The sequence below is a fragment of the Leptodactylus fuscus genome, chromosome 6 (genome assembly GCF_031893055.1).
Source record: "Leptodactylus fuscus isolate aLepFus1 chromosome 6, aLepFus1.hap2, whole genome shotgun sequence".
In the NCBI taxonomy this organism is placed as follows: domain Eukaryota; kingdom Metazoa; phylum Chordata; class Amphibia; order Anura; family Leptodactylidae; genus Leptodactylus; species Leptodactylus fuscus.
Genome location: NC_134270.1, coordinates 50,737,569 through 50,759,850, shown reverse-complemented (window position 1 = coordinate 50,759,850; position 22,282 = coordinate 50,737,569). Strand labels below are relative to the sequence as shown.

The window sequence follows — 22,282 nt, the reverse complement described above, 5'->3', positions numbered from 1 at the left end:
CTGTTGGCTCTCTCTGAAATTCTCCGTTGCCCAAGAACTATTAGGTACAGACTAGCTACTATGATATATCATGTAGACAACACATAGAGCAAACAGGAGATTCTGCTCCAAACTCTCTCCCTCAGAGGCAGCAGCACCATATAGCACATTATGGAGAAGTACTGACCAGCATTGATGTGACTAAAGCACTTGGGGTGAGATAGTAAACTAGCACAGCAGCCTGTTTGCCTTTGTCAGTGCCTGTGTCTCTCCTTCTCTTTAACTTGGCTCCTCCTTCCCCCTCCCCTCTCCTATTGTAAGATGTACCATATAAACTCGAGTATAAGCCGAACTTTTCAGCACAGTTTTTGTACTAAAAAAGCCCCCCATGGCTTATACTCGAGTCAAGCAAAAAAAAAAAAAAAAAAAATATTTTTTTTAATTTTTTTTATGTCTATGACCAGCCGCAATAGTAATGTATAGAATCTCCCATAAAATAGTGAAAAAAAGAAGCTTAAAAAAATATAATACAAAAAAATAAAGTAACTAAAAGTTTTAAGTCACTCTTTTCCCTAGAATACATATAAAAGTAGAAAATGATTGTGAAACACAAACACATTAGGTATCCCTCTGTCTGACAGTGCCCGGTCTACTGAATATAGGGTATCTGCAGTGCTCCTTTTCCATCAGGAAGGGGTTAATTGGAGCACTGCAGATGCCCTATATTCAGCCAGACTAAATTCCAAGTGTGTGTGTGTGTGTGTGTGGGGAACAGTCCTCAAGCTCAGGGAAGGGGCAGACAGACAACCAAAACACCCCCTCCCCTTTCCCATCACCCAGAAACTACTGCACCCAAAAACTCCGGCTTATACTCGAGTTTTTCCCAGTTTTTTGTGGTATAATTAGGGGCCTCGGCTTATATTCGGGTCGGTTTATACTCGAGTATATACGGTAATTGCCATGAGTGAATGTCAGTTTAGGAAGGAGGTGAGGGAGCAGGAAAGGAGCGATAAATGGAGAAAGTAGCATTTATTTCTGATAGAGATATGTTGCAAGTTTATACTATTGAATTATGTAAGGTTTGCTGAAACGTTAGTGACCATTTAAGAAAATCATAAACATCATCCATCTATGTATATGACCATATTTTATTAATTTATAGAATATTTGAGGGTATAATATTGCATTGGGGGTTCAAGGGGCCGTCCAGGAATTGGACAAATCACAGAGAAGGCTGGAGAAGGTGTAACATAAGAAAATCATACTTATCAGTCCTCAGTTCTCCGATATCTGTTGCTATTGTCCCTTCAGGCAGGGACCTGCACACAAAGGACCTGGTGACGTATGCAAGTAAAGACACTGGTTCCTTCCCAGCCGCTGCGTTGAGCACAGGTCTTTTACACAGTGGCGGCAGACACCGGAGTGTCTTTTTATGTTTCACTTTCCATGGCCTACTCTAAGATTTGTTCAATTCCTGGACAACCCCTTTAAGTGGCACCGAGTCCTAATTCCATTTCATATACCTATAAATACTTTGCCCATACGTAGATATGTAGATATGTATAACAGTCCCAAGGCCCACCCGTAATTGCCAACAAGGGAGCACAGCTACTTATTGCCCTCTCACAATCTATAGTTGGGGACCTGATAAATGAGGAGTTGCTGCGGCTGAAATTTACATCCGCTCTTTGTAATATTTTGAGAGAAATAAAATAACATATGACGTCCTAGCCAAGATATGATATTAAGTGCAAGCGTCTCATGAAAAAATCTTATACTTAAGACTGGTTAACTATAATGAAGTGATGAGAGGTGTCGACGTCTTTCAGAGAGGAAAATTTTGCAAGCAAATGAGATATCGGGACAATGGCGGTGATATGAGTCTCTGTTTAGGCGTCTAGTGACTCATTTTGCAATTCCGTTATTTAGTCTTCGGGTGTTTATCATAAGCAGGAATTGTATAACTGATAGAGGCCAATAAATACAACAGACATGGCTGAGTCTCCAAATAACTAAACAAGAGTCATTATTTGACCCCCTCCTGTTGTTTATAGCGCTGTGCTGGCCGCCATTTTCCTCTCCCTGTACTGCAGGGCTGCATTAGGCTTTGTGGAGGTCCCTAGGGTAATATATTTAGCATAAATTCCCATTCTCCATGGTGGGTTAGGTGGCTATGGGTTAATATCTCGCATTTCTAATGGTCTTGGTTTATTTATCTAATAATCCTCTTAGTTTAGGGTTGTGAAAGGGTTAATGGTGGTGGTCTAGGGCAGAATCGCATCTACAGTCCTTCATAGGAATTGTAGCTGACACAGAGCTCCAAACCTCATGCTTCCATTCTCACCCAGGTAAATGTCAGAATTATGTCTGCCTGCAGCTACCAAGAGAGGGCGCTCTCTGAATTCAGGAATTTCTGCAGATTTCTTAGAACTCAAAATCAGTATGTAGTACTAGTAAGCACCCCCTACTGGTAACAAGAGATCTCGGAAATCTCGATTCTGAGTGCACCGCTGACAGGGCGCAAGCTGTGGTGTAAAAGGGGCAGCTGTTGATACAGCATTTTATATTCTGCCTTTCAGCAGGTTGAACTTATTTTGCAAATGTTTTTGCAGGAAACACCTGACTAGATTCCTGGGTGTGTTCACTACTATAACAAATAATTATTACACTTTGTTGTTTGCTCTGGGGCCCAATATTTTGGGGCTTTTTCTCTATAAGACCCATTTTCTGTTTTTCTGGAGCCCTGCATGCCCCCTCCCCCCCACATTCACTGTCAGTATTGGCACCATGCATTGGTCCACTGTGACAGCACTGCTGCTCCATAGAGGAGAACTAACAAGATGTCTGCTCTTGGAGTGCATCCAGCAGGGGACATGATGTCTTCCTGTTGGTGCTGTTCTTTAAATACATTTTGGCCAGCATAACTTGTATGTCTGTTGCATTTCTGGCAACTCCATCTACAAGCAGATCATGCACGCATGTCTATCTATTCCCCCCTGGGGGGAACAACAACCCAAAGTGAATCCCGTCCCAAACAAATGATTTAATAGAGAACACAGCTGCAGCTTGTATAGAGTTGGTTCCATTCACAGTAGACATATGATCTGCACAAAGTCACAGATCACATTAGTGAAAGGAATTACATATTGTATCCAGACACCAGAGAATCCTTGGTCAATATAAAAGCAATTTGGAGGTTTGCTTACTGAAGTGCAAAGTGATAGATTGCCCTTAGTCAGGATATAGACTGATATCAGCATCTGGATGGTTACTAAATTGTAATGGGTGTAGATATGGTTGGGCAGGATACCCTTACACTGGTACTAAATGGCCACCACCTTAAATACTGGATCTTTTGCTCCATTTCATGACAGTGGGGAGTCAAATCCCACTGCAATGTAAAGCCCAGGCAACATGCCATGTGTGGAAGCATGATGTCCAATATGGGTTGGCTATCAGATGTGTAAGCAGTTTTAGTTGACCACAATAGTCATCTGACAGTCACAGTCCTTCTACAGTAGATCATATGTCACCTGAAACCATAACACAGTACCTTGACTGTTGACTATATGAATCCTTAATTCCCGGCATATTACACCCGTTTTGGTGCAATATGTTGATAAATCTAATGAACATTTTTCTCCATACACATGCAATAAGCATAGATGCTATCAAACATACTTAGATCTACCAACATCTTAAAAGGAATATGCACCGCGATAATACTTAATTATTGAAGAGGGACCCTTAGGGGACTATAACATCAAGAAATCTATCTTATTCTTTTTGGGATTTTTTGGCATTTATAGAACACTCACATCAATAGCACCAGATGGAGAACCTCATGCTTACTTGTAATGGGAACCTCTCCCCTGTGAACTCCCTTGCCAAATGTCTATGGCCTATGTAAACTGTGACAATATAGGTGAAGAGGGTCCAGAAACTCCTTGAGGACCATGAATTTGAGATCTATGTGTTATACGGTTGGGCTCACCTTTGGCTTCTATATATGGCACCAGATGGAACACCCTATAAAGTACCCTTAATATGGAAACCTCATCCCCTGGATACTCTTTTGCCAAATATCTTTCTTATATGTTATTGGGTTCACTGTTGACTTCTAGGGGAAACCCATCTCAATAGAAAATTCATTTGTTATGGGAACCTTCTTCTTCTTTGTCCTGCTATGCCAAAGATAGTATTTGTAGTTTGACCCCACCGAACTAAGACTGTCACTTACTGATTTTTACAGTTTTACAACTAGTCACCGACCATCTGAATGTTTAGGAAGAATAAAAGAATGCATGTGACTTTCAGTCAGTTCTTGCTATAAGAAAACAAACAATTGAGAGTGACTCCAGTTTACAACTAGAAATTGCTAACATTAACATTTTGTCAGTCCCAAGACAGAAGAGGTATTATTGGGTAAAGGGGCTGGAGTGGCACTGGGCCAGCACGAGTATATTTAGTTCACGGAGTGATTTGACCAAAGTCAGCTTCTGGTTCCTATTAGCTGTTCTAGATCGGAATGCGCTTGTTTAATAATAGGACATTATATCAGTCAGTTTGCGGCTTAGCACCTTAAGACGTTTGGACTGTATTGCTTCGTGTCGCTCTACACGGTATTGTACAGACGATAATGGTTGTGGACAGTGTGCAGATTGGTGCCTGATGTTGCATTCTGTAGCAGAACAGGAGAAACTACACTACTTCTATTAGGATGCATTAGGCAAATCTATTAATGCTACAAGTAGTACATGGGTGGCCACTCAGCTTTTCTAGAATCCAGAAGGGTAAATCAAACTATGGGCTATAGAGAGAGTTACTGAACCCCATTCCGAAGCAGGATTCACGCATTGCATATTAGTTGTGGTAGTTTGGTTGCATAATTGCACGGAAGTTTGCTGGGTTTTCAGCAATGGCCATTCTTTCGCAGTGTAAAAAAACGGTTGGCATGCTGCAGATTTTCACAGTAGTTTTCATTTATTGCTGTGCAAAGACGAAGGACACCAAAATATGCACTGAAATGTGCACTCTATAGCAAGCAGGCTTTGTCGCAGATTTTAAGATTGGTTCCACAATGTAATTTTTGCACTGTGTATGAATCACACCCAACAATAATTCACTGAATCGTTGTGTTGGGGACACACAATGTATCCATGTATTTGTGAATACAGGTGAAGATATGTGAATAGGCCCAGCTGGGCCAATAAGTAAAGCTGAGTACTTTGCTAGCTGTAATTGAAAACAGTCAGCAAGTAGTAGTATATGAGCTACTAAGTGCAGGCAAACAGTAACAGATATAATACACAATATCTGGAATAAAAAAGAGAATTGTTAGAATGCAAATCATGAAAACAAACTCAGTGCAGACATTGAGACAATAGGCAAAGCTTGAGGAATTCTGCTCTGAAACTTGCAGGACTGTGAATGCGGCTCTTGAGTATAATACAGATGGTAACTGAGTCAGTGCAAGCCAAGTTATGTATGTTTGTGACCATTGTATATAAATTACTCAACAGGTTTCAGGATTCTTGTGCAATTGGATGAAAACCTGTCCTGATACTATGATACTTCCAGCTGAGAGTTTGCTACAATAGTATCTAATGTATGAAATCCTCTAAGAGATGAATTGATTGGTATATACACTGTCTACTGATAAGTATTTGGACACATGTGGTAGAATAGAAAAACAACATTATATTCATATTCAATAGTTGGTAGAGCCTCCACGAGCGGCAATTACAGCCTCAATCCTCCGGGGCATGCTTTCCACAAGTCCTAGTATGACGGCTAGTGGTGTTTTATTCCATTCGGTTTGGAGAAGACAGGTAAATTTTTTCACTGATTTTAGACGGCTGCTGCACCCCTTAGTTCGGCGATCCAACTCAATAGTGTTCAAGTGTGGGCTCTGGGCAGGCCAGTCCAGTCGGTTAACCTGATTGTCACTACACCAAGCCATGGTAGCCCTCGCTACATGACAGCTGGCGTTGTCATCCTGGAAGTAACATTGGTCCGACCCATAGAACCGCCATCATGTAGGAAGCACACTGTTATCTAAAATAGTGTAATAGGCGTCGGCATTGAGTTTACGATGCACTGGGACCAAGGTGTGACGCACATCACGACCGCAGATATCTTCAAGGGTATATACCACAGTATCTCGCATGTAACCCATTTTCCAGGCTTCCTCACTGCTCTGGGGTCTACATCAGTATTTAGGCCAAAACATAGAAGTGGAGAGCAGAGTGGTAATGAATGCAGCTCACACTCACTCCTTGGGGTGGCGATGTACAGAAGGAAGTGTTCATTGAGCTTCTAAGGTAAGGTCGGTACCTGCCCCATGCGTGGGCATTCCTCCCTGGGGGAGGACAGTGGTTCTCAGTCACTATATGTACCACTGGAGTCTGAGGGTTACCACCCCCGGGTACGCATACTGGAGAATGTAAAACACTATACTATATGTTCTATACTGTAGCAAATCCTCAGCTGTGAGAAGTATTAGAGCTATATAGGTTTCCAGCATCTGGATTTACCGTATTTTTCGGACTATAAGACGCACTTTTTTTCCCCCAAACTTGGGGGGAAAAGAAGGGTGCGTCTTATAGTCCGAATGTGGCATCTGCTGTAATAGAGAGGCGGATGCCGGCAAGGGATAGATGCAGGTGCCGGGGCCTGAGACATCGTTACGCTCCTCTGCCCTGCATGAAGCCAGCAGCGGCAGGGGCGATGCTATTTCGCTCCTCTGTCCCCCTGCTGCTGGCTTCATGCAGGGCAGAGGAGCACAGCGATGTCTCAGGCCCCGGCACCTGTGCCGGCGTCTATCCCTCGCCGGCATCCGCCTCTCTAGTACAGCGGATGCCGGGTCAGTATCGGTGGCCCCTTCTCCCCCGGGGCCGGTCCCCACCGGCTCCATACCTGTGAAGTTGCAGGCCGGCTCCTGCGCGGCGATATCGCAGGAGCCGACCTGTTCGGGTGAGAGCCGGGAGCCTAATGAGGCTCCCAGGCCTGTCACTGCTATATTAGTATTGCGGCTGGGTCTAGGACCAGCCGTAATACTAATATACAGAATGTCCCATAGACGGCAATACAGTTGTATTGCCGTCTATGGGACTTGCAATCAAGTGACCGCAGGTTCAAGCCCCCGGGGGGGAAATAAAATAGTAAAAAAAAAAAAAAAAAAGCTTTAAAAATATGAAATAAAAGTTCTAAATCACTCCTTAGAAAATCATATGTCATACACCGCCGGGTTTTTTTTTCAATACAAGGTGATCTAAGCAATAGATATTCCCCAAAATGGTATAACTAAAAAGTACTTCTGGCCCCGCAAAAAAAAAACCAAAACACTCTATGCGTCCCCGTACAGCTGCAGGGTCACCTGTCAATGTGGCCTTGCAGCTGTTGCAAAACTACAACTCCCATATATTAAATATTTTACCATTTTTTGCTTCAAAAATTTTTTTTCCTATTTTCCTCCTCTAAAACCTAGGTGCGTCTTATAGTCCGAAAATACGGTAAATTCAAGTATGCCATTCACAGCAAGCAGAGACTGACACAACAGTGAAGAATTGAAATGCAGAATATATCAGAAAATCTATTTGCTACTGCTGTAGCTCCAGCTGGCATCAATAAATGGTGGCACTCCAGTAATCGGGCCTTATGAAGACTGTAGCGAAAAAATTTAAGCAAGTAAATGGGATGAAATGCAGACTAAGGAGAACAATACAACACATTTCAGAGTCAGTATATAGATAAAACAAGTTGCATTGCTAAATTAACCTAATAATGTAATTTAGCAACATCAAAACAAGACACATGTTATGCCTATGGTCCCAAGATCATATACCTTGATATTACCATAGATAATAACAGCTGTCAACATATCCCTTGAGACATTTCCAGCTTTCAGTAGGAACATCCTTGGCAGTAAAGCAGTTACACACAGAGACATCTTTAAGAATTCCTAATCCCGCTGGTCTTATCGCAGCACAGTATTCTGCTCGCAGACATGTTATGGATTTGTTATAATCAGCAAAACTAACATTTATATTCATAATCGCTCCAACAATATTAGCAGCCGCGCCGATGCAACACTCTGCGGGAACCACAACAAGTTCTTGTGTACACAGTGAATACTGAATAGAATAAAACACTGGGATCTATTCATCGGGGTCTTAAGTGTCTACATTGTGCCACGTTCTGCCTCAGCTTGAGTTGGCACCATGAGTGTAATAAATATACAAATTATTCAGAGCTGAGCTCTTCATATTCACATGTTCTAATCCTCACCAGGGGCAAAAGGGCCACAAAACGCGTGGGAGGCAAAGAAAACGCTTTATTTTTATGGTTGTATTGAGAGGTGTGACTTGAAGCTTCTGAGCCCCAATGTAAAATCTGTAATGGCGTCCCCACCTACCATGTGTCATTTATAATACTGGTGGCTTATGTGACAGAGGAGCCCCCCAGACACTAGGGCCCGATGCATCTGCTAGCCTTGTATGCCTGTTATGGCTGACAGCTTTGTAAGAATGTAAAGTGACGCAGCCTGGTAATCTAAAAATTACACACTAAAATATATATATATATATATATATATATATATATATATATATATATATATATACATACTAGCTTCTGCTCGCGACTTCGTCTGCGGGTTGTTGCCGTTGATCTGCCTATATTCAGCAAATTGCTGCCATCAATGGTTTGCCTCGCTGGGACGCCATATAATGAGCATGTTGTGGCGTTGCGACAGCTGTCAAGCTGGCCTACTGCTGAACTCGTTCCTCGCGCTGTGCCCGTGATTGCTCCAGTATCTCAGAAGCTCACTGGGACGCCATATAATCAGTGTGTTGTTGGCATTGATGATCCGCATGCTCTGGCATTTTGGCAGCTCTCAAGCTGGCCTGCCGCTGAACTTGTTTCTTGAACTGTGCCTGTGATTGTTCCAGCATCTCAGCAACTCGCTGGAACGTCATATAATGAGCGTGTTGCTGGTGTTGAGGACCCACCTAATCCAGCGTTTCTGCAGCTGTCAAGGTGGCCTGCCGCTGAATGTGTTCCTCGCGCTGTGCCCGAGATTGTTCCAGAATCTCAGCAGCTTGCTGGGATGCCATATAATGAGCGTGTTGTTAGTGTTGATGATCCGCATGCTCCGGCGTTTTGGCAGCTCTCAAGCTGGCCTGCCACTGAACTTGTTTCTTGCACTGTGCCTGTGATTTTTGCGGCATCTCAGCACCTCGCTGGAACGTCATATAATGAGCATGTTGTTGGTGTTGATGATCTGCCTGCTCCAGCGTTTCTGCAGCTGTCAAGCTGGCCTGCCGCTGAACGCGTTCCTCGCACTGTGCCCGTGATTGTTCCGGCATCTCAGCAGCTCGCTGCGACACAATATAATGCATGTGTTGTTGGCGTCCATGATCCTCCTTAGCTGCGCTTGAGGAGAACTCTGTTGACTTCTGGCTTCCTTCAGCGTTGTCGTTGTTTGCGACAAATTTGATTTTCTTTTTCCGGCATGTTTAATATTAGCAAACTGACAATTTGGATGAAAGGTGTTTGCCCATGTTTGTCAGCACTGGAGCAGATCAGATCATATGCAAAGGTATCTCCACACTGAGGGTTAGTGTGTGTTTACACAGAGAGATAACAGCCCTGGCTGAGATAAGGCTGCTGCTGCTGCTATTCATTTGAATGGGTTTGAAAGGTGTCCGGCCGTGAGTGCCAGTGAGCGTTTTATGCTCTCCGCCGTGAAACCGTTTTTTTAAAACCAGACACAGAGTCGGACATGCAGGGCCGGGATTGGCAAGTGACACCGCGGACCCCACAAATACTATCATTATACTCGGGGGTCTTTGCAGACCCCCGAGTATAATGATCGGCGGACCGGGAGAGGTAAGGGAACATAAAAAATACTGTTACTTACCTCTCCACGATCCTGCCAGGCCTTCTTCATACTTGTCTGACGTCACATGAACCCGGCCTGCTTCCCAGGTCATGTGACGTCGAACATCATTAAAGAAGGACGAGAGAGGCAGCCGACAGCGTAGGAGCCGGGGGACAGGTAAGCAACTGTTTTTTTAAATGTTTTTATTCCCCTGGGTAATAATACTGTGTGCAGGGGCCACTATGGGGTATAACCACTGTGTGCAGGGGCCACTATGGGGCATAATACTGTGTGCAGGGGCCACTATGGGGCATAATACTGTGTGCAGGGGCCACTATGGGACATAATACTGTGTGCAGGGCTTACTAAGGGACATAATAGAGTGCAGAGGAGGGGGTCTGTCGAGGTCTTCGGCGTCGGTTGGGGGGGGGGGGGCATGTCAAAAGTTCGCCACGGGGCCCCACCATTCCTAGTTATGCCACTGTTCAGAAATACAGATAATCCAGCTGCCTTTTTTTTTTTATAGAGCTCCATGATAATTCTAACATTCGCTACGATCATCTGCTGCTAAATATTATCATCTGCCTGTATTCATCCTGCTCCTCCTGGTTCATAAATATACACTTAACACTACAGGATTTATAATCTGCCTTGGTGCACTCACTAGAGGGGGTTAGGGTGACATCTGGGCCTGAGTGGACCCTACGTGACGAGTAGTGAGCTCTGTTACAGACATGACATTGAGGAGTGAAGACCACCCTTGTCAGCTATAATAGTGCCCATAAGGAAGTCTCGCTCATCTTTCTGGTATGGTATATAAATGTGCTGTTACATCTCATACAACTTTCTCTGTGCATGAGTCCAGTTCTGGCAACCAGGAAGATCAGGCTGAACGGTGACTTAGGTCACTCCCTTTACATTTGTAATGTACTTATATTTTTTTTTCTCTTTTTCCACATCATAGCACTGTACTCCTGTTCCCTGGGAAATGGCGGCTGTGAGCATGACTGTGTCCAGATCACCGTGGCTCATTACCAGTGTCGATGCCGAAACAATTACCAGCTGAAGGAAGATGGCAAACACTGCGAATGTAAGTGGCAATGATGAGTATAACAAGAAATATTTCATGAGAGTTTCCCTATAAATTAATATTTTTAGAAAAAAAAAAACAAAAACAAAAAAAACAGGGGATAAAGTGAGTATCCAAAAAATATAGGGTAGTGGCAATGATGATGTGATACCATAGGCACCACAGTTGTTGGACAAAAATGGGGGCACACTGCTTATTGTAGGCATTACTCTAGCTGAACCACACACATTTTATGATGGCCTCAGTCAGGGACATAACTAGGAAACACTGGTCCCTACAGCAAACCTTTGACCTGGGCCTGTCCCCACACAGCATAGTGCCCCCTTTCCTGGAGCTGTGAAACCGGAGCTCCTAGCATTGCCATTGGCGTTGCAACCAACCAACAGTCCCACCTTTTGCAGGGCTGCCCTGCTGAATGGCCACACATGTGGGGCATATACAGATCTGCTTGGAAGAACTTTTCTGTGTTCTGGGCTGTATAATATGCCCATCCAGAAGAAATTATGTATTTTTAAGGGCCAGTTTTCTGGGGATGCTGGTAAGAACACAACCACAGTCCTGTGTAGCTTAAGGCTAACTTACCATTCAGGATAAATCTAGGAGTGATGAAGCTGTACAAAAGTGTCTAGAAGGTGAGTTCATACTTATAGCGCTGTTCATCCTGACCTCCCTGGTTCATATTCAATAGTGACACGAGCAGAGCAGTCAGAGAGGTTATTGGAGAGATTACGGGCGATGCCCTTTGGAAAGCTGGGTGAAAAATGTCATGTGCACAATAATGGCTGCTGTTAGGGATTGTCTTGACTCCTTGAATGTGTAAACCACAGAGTTTTGACTGATAGGTCTCCTCGAATGGAAGTAGATGAATGAAGGCAATAGGCATTGGCCCTAGATCACACATAGGTGGTTCTAGCACCTATATATTTCATCGCTACTCCTGGAACCTTAGTGATATTGCTCTGTCTGTGTAAGTTTGAAAGCCACTGTGATTGTAACTAAAGACTCGTGGGCCCTGGTGCCAAAGTTCAGCTTGGGTCTCCCTGTGCATCTTCTCCTCACAACCATCAGGTGTGTTCCATAAATACATTAAAAGAGGACCTTTCACCACCTTCACCATTTCAATTTCTTAGAATCTAGGTGCTATTTCGCTGATACCAGAGCAGTTGGAATTTGCTCTCTAGCCCCACCATTCCTGAGCAACAAGTGCAGTTAGTTTTGGTGCCTGATGTGATATTTCTTCTCTGTAATGTCATAAGGGCAGTGTCAGGCAGGGGTGTGATTCAGAGCTCCAATCAGAGGCAGACAGTGTCAGAGCTCAGAATCATACCCCTTCTCTGCTCCTGTCTGACACCACCCTCCTGAGAGAGCCTAAATAACATATCAAGCACCAAAACTAACTGCATTGATTGCTCAGGAACGGTGGTGAGGGAAGGGGGGGTTAGAGAAAAATTTCCAACTGTACTGGAATCAGAGGAGCAGCAGCTATTAAGTGATGTAAAGAGCTGGGCTTGTAGAAGGTGGTGAAAGGTTCAATTTAAACAGTCTTTTCTTCTCTATCCAGGCCCAGGGCTGCCATGAAGACTCGTTCATGTGTGTACAGTACACATAAGCTTCCCATCCCCAGTTGGTGCCCCTTTTTGAGGCCACAGCCTCTCCTACAGCTTCTTTTGACATTAAGGAGGTTTCTCCTTTTTGACGATGAGGATATGTGTATGCACTCCACGGCACCAGAGTGCAGGGGTAATAAATTTACTATGCAAACACTGCCAGCTATCAAAGTTGAATCAGACAGCGTGGTAAGGATAACTTGTAAGCCCCCCTGGCCTCTGGGCCTGGTTTGCAGCTGCTATAAATGTGACCCCCTATAGTGACTTTGACAAATTTGAAGTGAACAAGGCAGAACTGGATGAACAGGACAGTTATTGTTATGTTTGGAATTTTGGGATGTAGTAAAGTAAATGGATTATATTGCAGTGTGCTGTGTAGTTTGGGATTGCTTATTTTTTTGCATTCTAGGAAATGAGATAGATCAGCAGGAGCTCCAGTCATTTTTCATGGTTCCGTTTTTTATTAATTGCATATTTCCATGGTTATCTCCCGTTACTTATAATTAATCGAAACATTCGTTCTCTTTCCCCCACTCCGTACAACAGACAGTGTGGAGTTCAGTAGTAGAAAATGAAAGATTCCTCTTTAATTGGTTCAATGTGTGTTTCCACAGTGAGCAACCCCTGTCTAACCAGGAATGGAGGCTGCATGCATCAGTGTACCAATGATGGAGGACGGGGGAAATGCTCGTGTCACCCTGGGTACAGACTGGCAGCTGATGGAAAGACATGTGAAGGTACAGTCCACTAAATCAGAGAGTCTGAAGGTAAACATATGGCTCCATAAAACCAAATGATCCAGAGCTGATGGGCCATGAAATGTTTTCTATCCTTTGTGAGTTCAGCTCTCTAACGTTAAATGGAGTTACCCGAAGAGACATTTAAGTGGCCCATTAGTGTCAATGGAACGTGAAAAAGTCTAGACATCCTCGACCTCTATGTCCTGATGACAACGCTTTCTGCCTGTATACTAATAGCTCTACAGCTACATTAATGCCTATATCCATTCTGCCCTGTCTACTTACTGATCTGTTGTGCGTCGTGTACCTGGTAATGCAGATTTTACTATTCTAGATATTATAATAATAATATTATAATATATTATTGTAGTATTTCTCAAATTAGTGGTAGTTTTAGTAGTAATACTAGTAGTAACAATAAGGGAATAGGGTGCTGTCATGTAAAAGACAAACCTGTCATTTGTAGACTACCCCTTTAATGAATTTCTGGCTAGCACTATTAATATTTCAGTACCATTGGAGAAGAGAGAGGGTGACATACAAAATATAAATCCCCCCATTACAGTTACGGCCTTTGCACTGAGGACAAAGGGTTCTGTGTCTGTTACTCCAGGATGCTCCATTCTTGACCCATGAACCAATTCCCCATTTACTTGTTTGCTACCAGTTTGGTGCCTCTTGAGAGGGGAGTCCTGCATAGGTTCCCACCATTAAATAACAAAGGCCCCCTGGCAGATACATGTACATGGTCTGCCTCTATGGTATACAGAACCCTATACTATGTTATATACAGCTCAGCTATACAGTGTGAGGAGGTGGAGTGGCACTCCGTAACCAGGTATTAATAAACTTGTCACAATGTAGCAAGAAGCAATTACTCTTCTTCTTGGCAGAATGTTCCCAGTGCTTCAGCCCCTGGTTTTCAAGTTTAATAATCTCTCTCCGATATCCCCTGCTTGTCCTTACAGACATTAATGAATGCGTGACCGGCCTGGCCATGTGTGCGCACAGCTGTCTCAACACTCGAGGTTCGTTCCACTGCGGTTGCAGCCCTGGATATGAGTTAGGAGCTGATGGGAAACAGTGCTACAGTAAGTGTTCCATGGGGGGGAACGTTCCTAACATCTGTAGAAAATCTGCTGCATTGGCTGTAAAATATTTGGTGTCTGTCATTGCCAGAAAAAGACAGTTCCGGAATTTTTGGTTGGATAGCAGCTTCACTTTCAAAAGTACTGTATATATAGATTTAAAGGGGAACTCCATTTGTGAACAACTAGTTACAAGATTGCACAGTTAAAATCCACATAAAATGTTAGGGAACTTTGTGAAGGACGGTTAAAAAGTTAAAAATATGGTAAAAACATGAAATAACGCTAGAAAACCAAGAATATGGCCGATTCGCTCAGCTGTAACACAGCCACATCTCAATGTTCATATTACACCTTTAAGATAGATTTTTCCATGGTTCCACTGTGGGGGTGCTGTGTTGACCACAGGTGAGGCCTGGCAATAAGAAGGCTAAATATGTATTTTTTTCCCCTAGGGATAGAAATGGAGATCATTAACAACTGTGAGATCAACAATGGCGGCTGCTCCCATGAATGTCGTCACAGCAACACGGGCCCCATGTGTGTCTGTCCGCAGGGGTTAGATCTGGACTCTGATGGAAAGACGTGTGTGGGTAAGATGGCTTGTAATGGTGTTTTCTACTCACTAGGTGAAATCATTTGACCCTGGCATTTCCTACATTAGTGTTCATCAGTTCCCCTAGTGGCGTGAGATGCACCAGATTTATTAAAGGGGGCCGGGTCATATGCACCAGAATTAAAATCTTTGCGAGCCAGACACTGCCATAGGTATTACTCATGATAGGTTTCTGGCATGAGTTATAGTAAATCTGCCTCTGCTCCAGCCCACCTTGACCTCTTTGCAAAAGTGGTAAAAAAACAAATTGACTCATTTTCTTGTGTAGATGATGATGTGCCAAAAAATGTGATCTTATTACACTGGTTTTCTGGCACAAAGCTTTAATAAATTCCCCTTATGTTTAATCCCTTGCAAAAAATGCAAAATTGCTCTCTATATCTCAAACTGAAAGAAGAAATCGGTGACATGGACTGTTCAGTATATAGCACTCATCCCTGGTTGCCCCCTGCATTCAGGGAAGGGTGATGCCTAAGACATAGTTCCCACGAGCCACTGTCATTGGGGGTTCTATGTAACTTAACTCTTTTCAGGGCCCCAACATCCAGCGTATCCCTTATATCTCTCAGTATCTAAAATGATCCCCAACCTGTGTCCTTATCAGCTGGTGCAGACTACAAACCCCAGCATGTCCTGGGCCTGTCACGGCATACTGAGACTTGTAATTTGCAGCAGCTGGACAGTACAGGTTGGAGATGATGGGCTTATGCCGATTAATGCCAATTACATCGCTACCTCTGGATGATGCCAGGCAAGCACAGGTGCGGGTGCAGTGTACAAGCTATTTATCCTCTGGTTGATAGTACACAGATGCTTCTCTTTTTGGATATAGTTTATATTGTATAGTATTCACACTCTAGTCACGCGCCAGCCGGATAGATACAGATATCGCCACCAGCTAAATTAAATTGTTTAACCAAGATTGTCCAAAGGAAGGTCATGTAAGTCTACAGATCTAGTGCAGAACAAGAAGCCCGAGGAGCTTCAGAGATAAGACAATCTGCCTGTTTGTTCTTATGCTAATTAAGTTCTGCAGTTCTAATATCTTTGTATTTCAAGTCTTCACCATATTTAAGAGCTCTGCTTGCTGTAAGTAAAGGGGAAATGAATACAAACTGTAAACACTCAATACTGAGGGATTGCCACAATTGTATAAAATCTAGACAAACCTCTGTCATCTCTGCACATCATCAGCACCAGTCTCTATCCTATCCTGCAGTTTGTTACAATGTATCAGTTCAGGCAAATATCTGAGCCTGGAATCCGGATTGTTCAGTTTACGCTAGGTTCACACCTATGTTGTTGTTTTCATTCTTCTAGTCTGTTGGAAGAACGTAAAAGTGGACACAAGTGGTTCAGTTAAATGATGGATATGAATGGAGCCTGACAGACCCCATTGACTATACAACTTTTAAACCGAAACTGCAGAACAAAAAAATCAGACTGGACTTTTGCGTCCGACGATTTCCTACAGACATTGCAACGGAGTCTCCAAATACAGATGTGAACCCAACCTTAGAGAGGACGGAAGATAAAACAACTTGCATTGAGGCTGGTGACAAATGCAGGATTGGCAGGGGGAACTTCCAGGAAATCTGTTCCATAAGTTAAATGGATCCCTTTGACGGATGCCAAAATTGATATCAAGATATAAGGATCCTTGCTAAAAACATACACACTGTATACTTATGGACGTCTCTGTATAGAATAGAGAAGTCTGGGAAGACTTGACTTGTACTTTGACTTTTTCACCTCAATTTACCCCTAGACTTGGTGCAGCTTTACTGAATACACCACTGTTGTGTATGCCTATAGGGTCTACTGAAAAACCAAAAAAAAACCACACTGGCCCCTGCTTATAAAATGACCACATGCACAAACCCTGTATAAAATTATGTCCCGTGCCTGCCCCTGAATAAAAATATGTCCCACACTAGGCCCTGAATAAAATATACCCAATGCTATGCCCACTAGATAAACATATATCCCATACAAAAATACAAAATTTGCCCCATGCTGTACTCCTGTATAAAATCACCCGCATGGCCCCGTACAGCTCTGTGTATGTGATAGTTTATGCTGCTTTGTCAACTATAATAATGCAATATGTCCAAAAAAGCCTAAGGTTGGGTCCATACTACCGTTATTAATGTCTGTTGCTGTCATCCATCATAGGATGAGAGCGACGGACTACAACGTTGTTAGATTGACTGAGGCAGAATGGAGCCCACTCCATCTGTTTCTCTTCACCCTAATGTAAAAAACATGACAGCCACTTTCTTCTGTCGTGTTTGTCTACTTTTCTAACATAAGAAAAATCTACCATCAGTCCATGTAAGTGTTTCAAGCAGCTGATCTGCAGGTATCCCAGGTATCGGACCCCCACAGATCTTCAATTGATGATTCTAAGGATTGGTCTTCAATTTAAAGTTCCAATTTATATTAAATACATCGTTATAAAAACCTTCTTATAGGATTCTATTATTTGTATAGATGTGAGCCGGGTTATCATATGCTGCATGCCTAATTTCCTATAGGAAAGTGTTAATGTCTTGGTGCGGTCCTACTTATCAGTCATGATCTATTTATACAGATGCCGATGAGTGCAGCAATGGCGCGTCCTGCTGTCAGCAAGAGTGCTCAAATTATGTCGGGGGCTACGAGTGTGTCTGTTACCCTGGTTACCGGCTGAACGTTGACGGCTGTGGATGTGATGGTTAGTACTTTATGGTCCTTTATTTTTGTAAATTTGTTCCAAGTGAGGCTCAGTCTAAACTTTCCTCTATTCTATAGCGGAGAGAGCATAGCTAAATCTAAGTTGGGCCACATCCTTTTATCCCTTCCTGTTCCCCCATATCTTCCAATCCCATTTTTATAACCCTTCATTCTTTCTCATTGTTAATGTACATGAGTGAGCTTTTTACAGAAGGGAGGAAGGGGCTAACCTCAGATGCTGCTCCCCTTCCCCATCGTGAGCTCCAGTCACAGGGTTTGCTTCCATAGCTGTCAGGATATGCGTCTTATATACTTCTAACTTACTTTTACCAGATGTCAATGAATGCTTATTAAACAATGGAGGATGCCACCAAGTTTGTGAAAATCTCCCTGGATCGTTCCAATGCAGCTGCAATCCTGGATACAGACTAAATGCTGATGGGAAAAGATGTACTGGTAATGTATACATACTGTATGTGTTGGGCCAGCGCCACACCTCCCATGAGGCGACCTGAAGCGACCGCCTCAGGCGGCACTATGCCAGGGCACCGGGGAGGGCGGCATTTTTGCTTACCTAAGCCAGTCCAGGACAAGCTGTCCTGGACTGGCTTAGTGTCACCGAGTGGTGGATTGGGGAGGCCCCTGAAGCAGCGCTGCTCCAGCGGCCTCCCCTCACACTCAGGCAGAGAGAAGGTCCTCTCCGTGCCTGCTCTCTGCCTGCTAACGCCGCTCCACCACGCCCCCTTCGCTCCGTCTCGCCCCCTCCACTCTGCCCCTCCTCGGGGGGGGGGGGGGGGGGGGCGGCTTTCTGTTGTCCGCCTTGGGCAGCGAAACAGGCAGGTTCACCCCTGTGTTGGGCCATACTTTTCTAAGTACAATCTTTAGGGGCACCTAAAGATTCAGTTTAGCACACAATTCTTTCATGCAAATACATTAATGGATCAACGCTTGACATAGTCTTGAATAAGAATCTCCACTTATTTTGTGTCAGCAGCTCCTATTCAGTCCTATGTGTCTCTATGGTTACAGACTACAACAAACCCCAGTGTAGTCTGATTCTGTAGTTTTGCACTTCCTTCCATCTTTCCCCTACTGAATACACTGCAGCTGAATTTTTTCTCTTTTCCCAGGCATTCAGGAAACCGACTCCAGACAGCTCCCTGCAGAGCAATCCCTTCCTCAGGTCACCTTATTGCGGGATGAATTCTCCCAAATATTTGATGATGATTATGATGAAGATGAAGAAGCAGAACTCCGAGGAGAACACACACTATCTGAGTCATTTGGTAACCAGGCATACAAAGCATCCTTGTTATACATCAGCATCACACTATTCCCCATTTTATGCAATGACCCTTAAAAATGTATCCACTTACTGCTCTTTACTGGAATTAACCCCTATTAGTTTATACCAGGGATTTTGTCTCATTGAGGGATTACTGAGTCATTATATAGTAACATAATCCCTCTTTACATTGACTTATTAGTACATATGGTTCTCATAAGACAGCTAAGTGATTAATTAAAGATACTTTAAGTGGGGGTGGGAGGTAGCCTATTATACAGTAAGATGGGAATTTTAATAGCTAGAAGGATAAAAAGGTTAAAAAAAAAAAGTAAAACCATATCCGCTTTGCTGTGGATAGGTAATAAGTTGCGATTATAGGTCAACCCAGTAGCACTAAGATGGCGCTGTCACTATCCCTCTGCGGATAATCTCACCTCTTCCTTAAGTGACATCATCAGCTCTCCACCAGTAACTCCGCCCCCTGGCTATTTGTGCAGCAGACCTGTCATTCTTCTCCTTACTAGCCAAAAGATAAAATAATCTTCAACTTCACGCTAGGTATTGCTTCTTTTTGGATCATGATAAGCATAACAAAATAAAAAATATATGGTTGCAAAAAAAATAAATAAAAAAAAATTAGAAGTTTAGTGTTCTTTTAAGGAGACATAGCTAGAAAGAAATATTGTGACATAGGCCATCCATTTATGCTTATTTTTTTCCTAACGTTTCCTTTGCTTGGCACTTGCAGTGTGTTTTGATGGCACGTTTGGCCCAGACTGCACCTTGACCTGCGACGACTGTCAGAATGGCGCTACCTGTACCCTAGACGAGGATGGCTGTGTGTGCACTGCAGGGTGGACTGGTGTTATTTGCAACCAGAGTAAGTTACATAGTTACATAATAGATGAGGTTGGATGAAGACATCAGTCTTTTTTTTTTTTTTTTTTTAATGGTAGAGTTGGAAGGGACCTCAAGGGCCATCGGGTCCAACCCCCTGCGAGTGCAGGTTTTCCTAAATCATCCCAGCTATATGTTTATCCAGATTCCGCTTGAAGATTTCCATTGATGGAGCGCCCACCACCTCCCGTGGCAGCCTATTCCACTCTCTCACTACCCTCACTGTCAGAAAGTTTTTCCTAATGTCTAATCTAATCAGTCCATCAAGTCCAACCTATAACCCTACAGTGTTGATCCAGAGGAAGGCAAGAAACCCCATGAGGATTATGCCAATTGCCCCATTTCCTACCTGGCAGTCAGTATAAAAACTCTGGATCAAAGTGTCCTTAAAATCTAGAGTATTTAGTAAACACCATCCATAGGAATGGTCAAATCCTTCCTGGATTCGTTATGTCTGTACATTGATGATGAAGTGGATCCATGTAACAGCCCTGTACCAAAACCAAAGTGGCAGAAGTTTTGTCATGGATACAGAGGAAAGTAGACATGAAGTATAACCACAACTATATCCATAAGGGGTGCGGAGGATACAACTCCAGTTTCCAGTAAAGGTGATACTTCAGTTCATATTGTTTGTTGCCTCCCATCAAAGCCTTACACATTTGCTGTGGGGAGTCTGTCTTAAAGGCGACAAAGCCTGGTATCCATCTCCCAGGGCTACCTCTTTCCAGGCTCCTTTAACTACTTCCATGTGAACAACTTTGCTGATGGCCCCGGATAAATCATATGAATAGCCAATGAAAATTCCACCCAACTTTGGTTGGCGTGCCATTGTAACCTTTTATATTGTTACATATGATACAAATGATAATTTATTGCTTTTGACATGTTTCTGGCTATTGACTTAATACTGTATGTTGCGGTAAGACTTTGCCACATCACCATAGATTCTATCCTGAAGACGCCAACAAACTAGTTGAAGGAACGTTTGGTTGGAGATCTGGATTGTATCAGTCTATTGCTTTGGTTTGGGCACAATTCCTCGTGGATCCAATAGTGTCTTCTCATTGGTGCATTACCTTGGCATCTCAATGCTTTCCATGTTTATAAATAGGAATGATATTATATTTTTCTCTTTGAAGTGGCTTTGTAAAGACGTATGAGTTGCAGACTGTTCTTACATTTCAAGACCATTGGTTCTTGTTAAATGTGAATTTTCTTACTGCCAAACTCCAGAGACCTGGATTCAAGCTTGTGTTTTGGGGGTAATATCTCTTTGTAGAATTGATGTTTGGTTTTTAAGGAATTACATGAACTGTTCTGTTGATCAGTACAAGTATTTTAGTTAGATTTTTTTTTACTAGAAGTCCAGGAACTCAGTCCGATGGTCAGTCAGAGAAACACAAACAGCAAAAGGAAGCAACAGGGATGGGAGCCAAAACCAGGGTGAAACCAATAGCCGGCATGGAAGAGAGAAATGGAGGGGATTATAAAATTCTGGACCTGCATGTAAATTAAAGCACAATTTCTTAAAGGGCAATTTGTCTCTGTGGACCCAGCAGTTTTAAAGGGGCTACAGCAGACGTCACAACCCTAACATCTATAAGGCCCAAGATGTACTAGCAGATCTTTCTTGGTTACATCTAGATGCAGTTACAATTCTGCAGCAAAAGATTTCTGCATTGTCTTATTGCCATATGCAGATTTGGAAGTACCTGAGTCTGGAAATATATAAGGGAGGCTCCTTTACCTACTTCCTTGTGACCAACTCTGCTGATGACCCCGAATAAATCAGAAGAATAACCAATGGGAATTTCACCCAACTTTGGTTGGCGTACCAATGTAACCTTTTACATTGTTACATAGTAGCAGTTGTACTGAATGATACGAATGATACTTTATTGCTTTTGACATGTTTCTGGCTATTGAATTAATATTAATATGTTGCGGTAAGACTTTGCCACATCACCACAGATTCTATCCTGAAGACGCCAACAAAGTAGTTGAAGGAACATTTGGTTGGAGATCTGGATTGTATCAGTCTATTGCTTTGGTTTGGGCACACTTCCCCATGGATCCAATTGTGTCTTCTCATTGGTGCATTACCTTGGCATCTCAATGCTTTCCATGTTTATAAATAGGAATGATATTATATTCTGCTCTTTGGAGTGGCTTTATAAAGACGTTGTATGAGTTGCAGATTATTCTTACATTTCAAGACCATTGGTTCTTGTTCAATGTAAATGTTCTTACTGCCAAGCTCAAGAGTCCTGGATTCAAGCTTGTGTCTTGGGGAGTAATATCTCTTTGTAGTATCGATGTTTGGTTTTTAAGGAATTACATGAACTGTTCTGACGATCAGTACAAATATTTTGGTTG

The 22,282-nt window shown here is 43.0% G+C and overlaps 1 protein-coding gene across 2 annotated transcripts in view; it reads left to right on the top strand.

Annotated features, from left to right (window-relative positions):
* Window positions 1–22,282, top strand: part of MEGF6 (multiple EGF like domains 6) — a 267,534-nt gene that overhangs the window by 212,080 nt on the left and 33,172 nt on the right. For both annotated transcript variants that reach the window (XM_075279921.1, XM_075279922.1), the window contains 8 exons: window positions 10,827–10,952; window positions 13,174–13,296; window positions 14,268–14,390; window positions 14,843–14,980; window positions 17,597–17,719; window positions 18,052–18,174; window positions 18,849–19,004; window positions 19,755–19,886. In XM_075279921.1, the coding sequence (XP_075136022.1) occupies window positions 10,827–10,952; window positions 13,174–13,296; window positions 14,268–14,390; window positions 14,843–14,980; window positions 17,597–17,719; window positions 18,052–18,174; window positions 18,849–19,004; window positions 19,755–19,886 (1,044 nt within the window). The remainder of the gene's footprint in view (window positions 1–10,826; window positions 10,953–13,173; window positions 13,297–14,267; window positions 14,391–14,842; window positions 14,981–17,596; window positions 17,720–18,051; window positions 18,175–18,848; window positions 19,005–19,754; window positions 19,887–22,282) is intronic.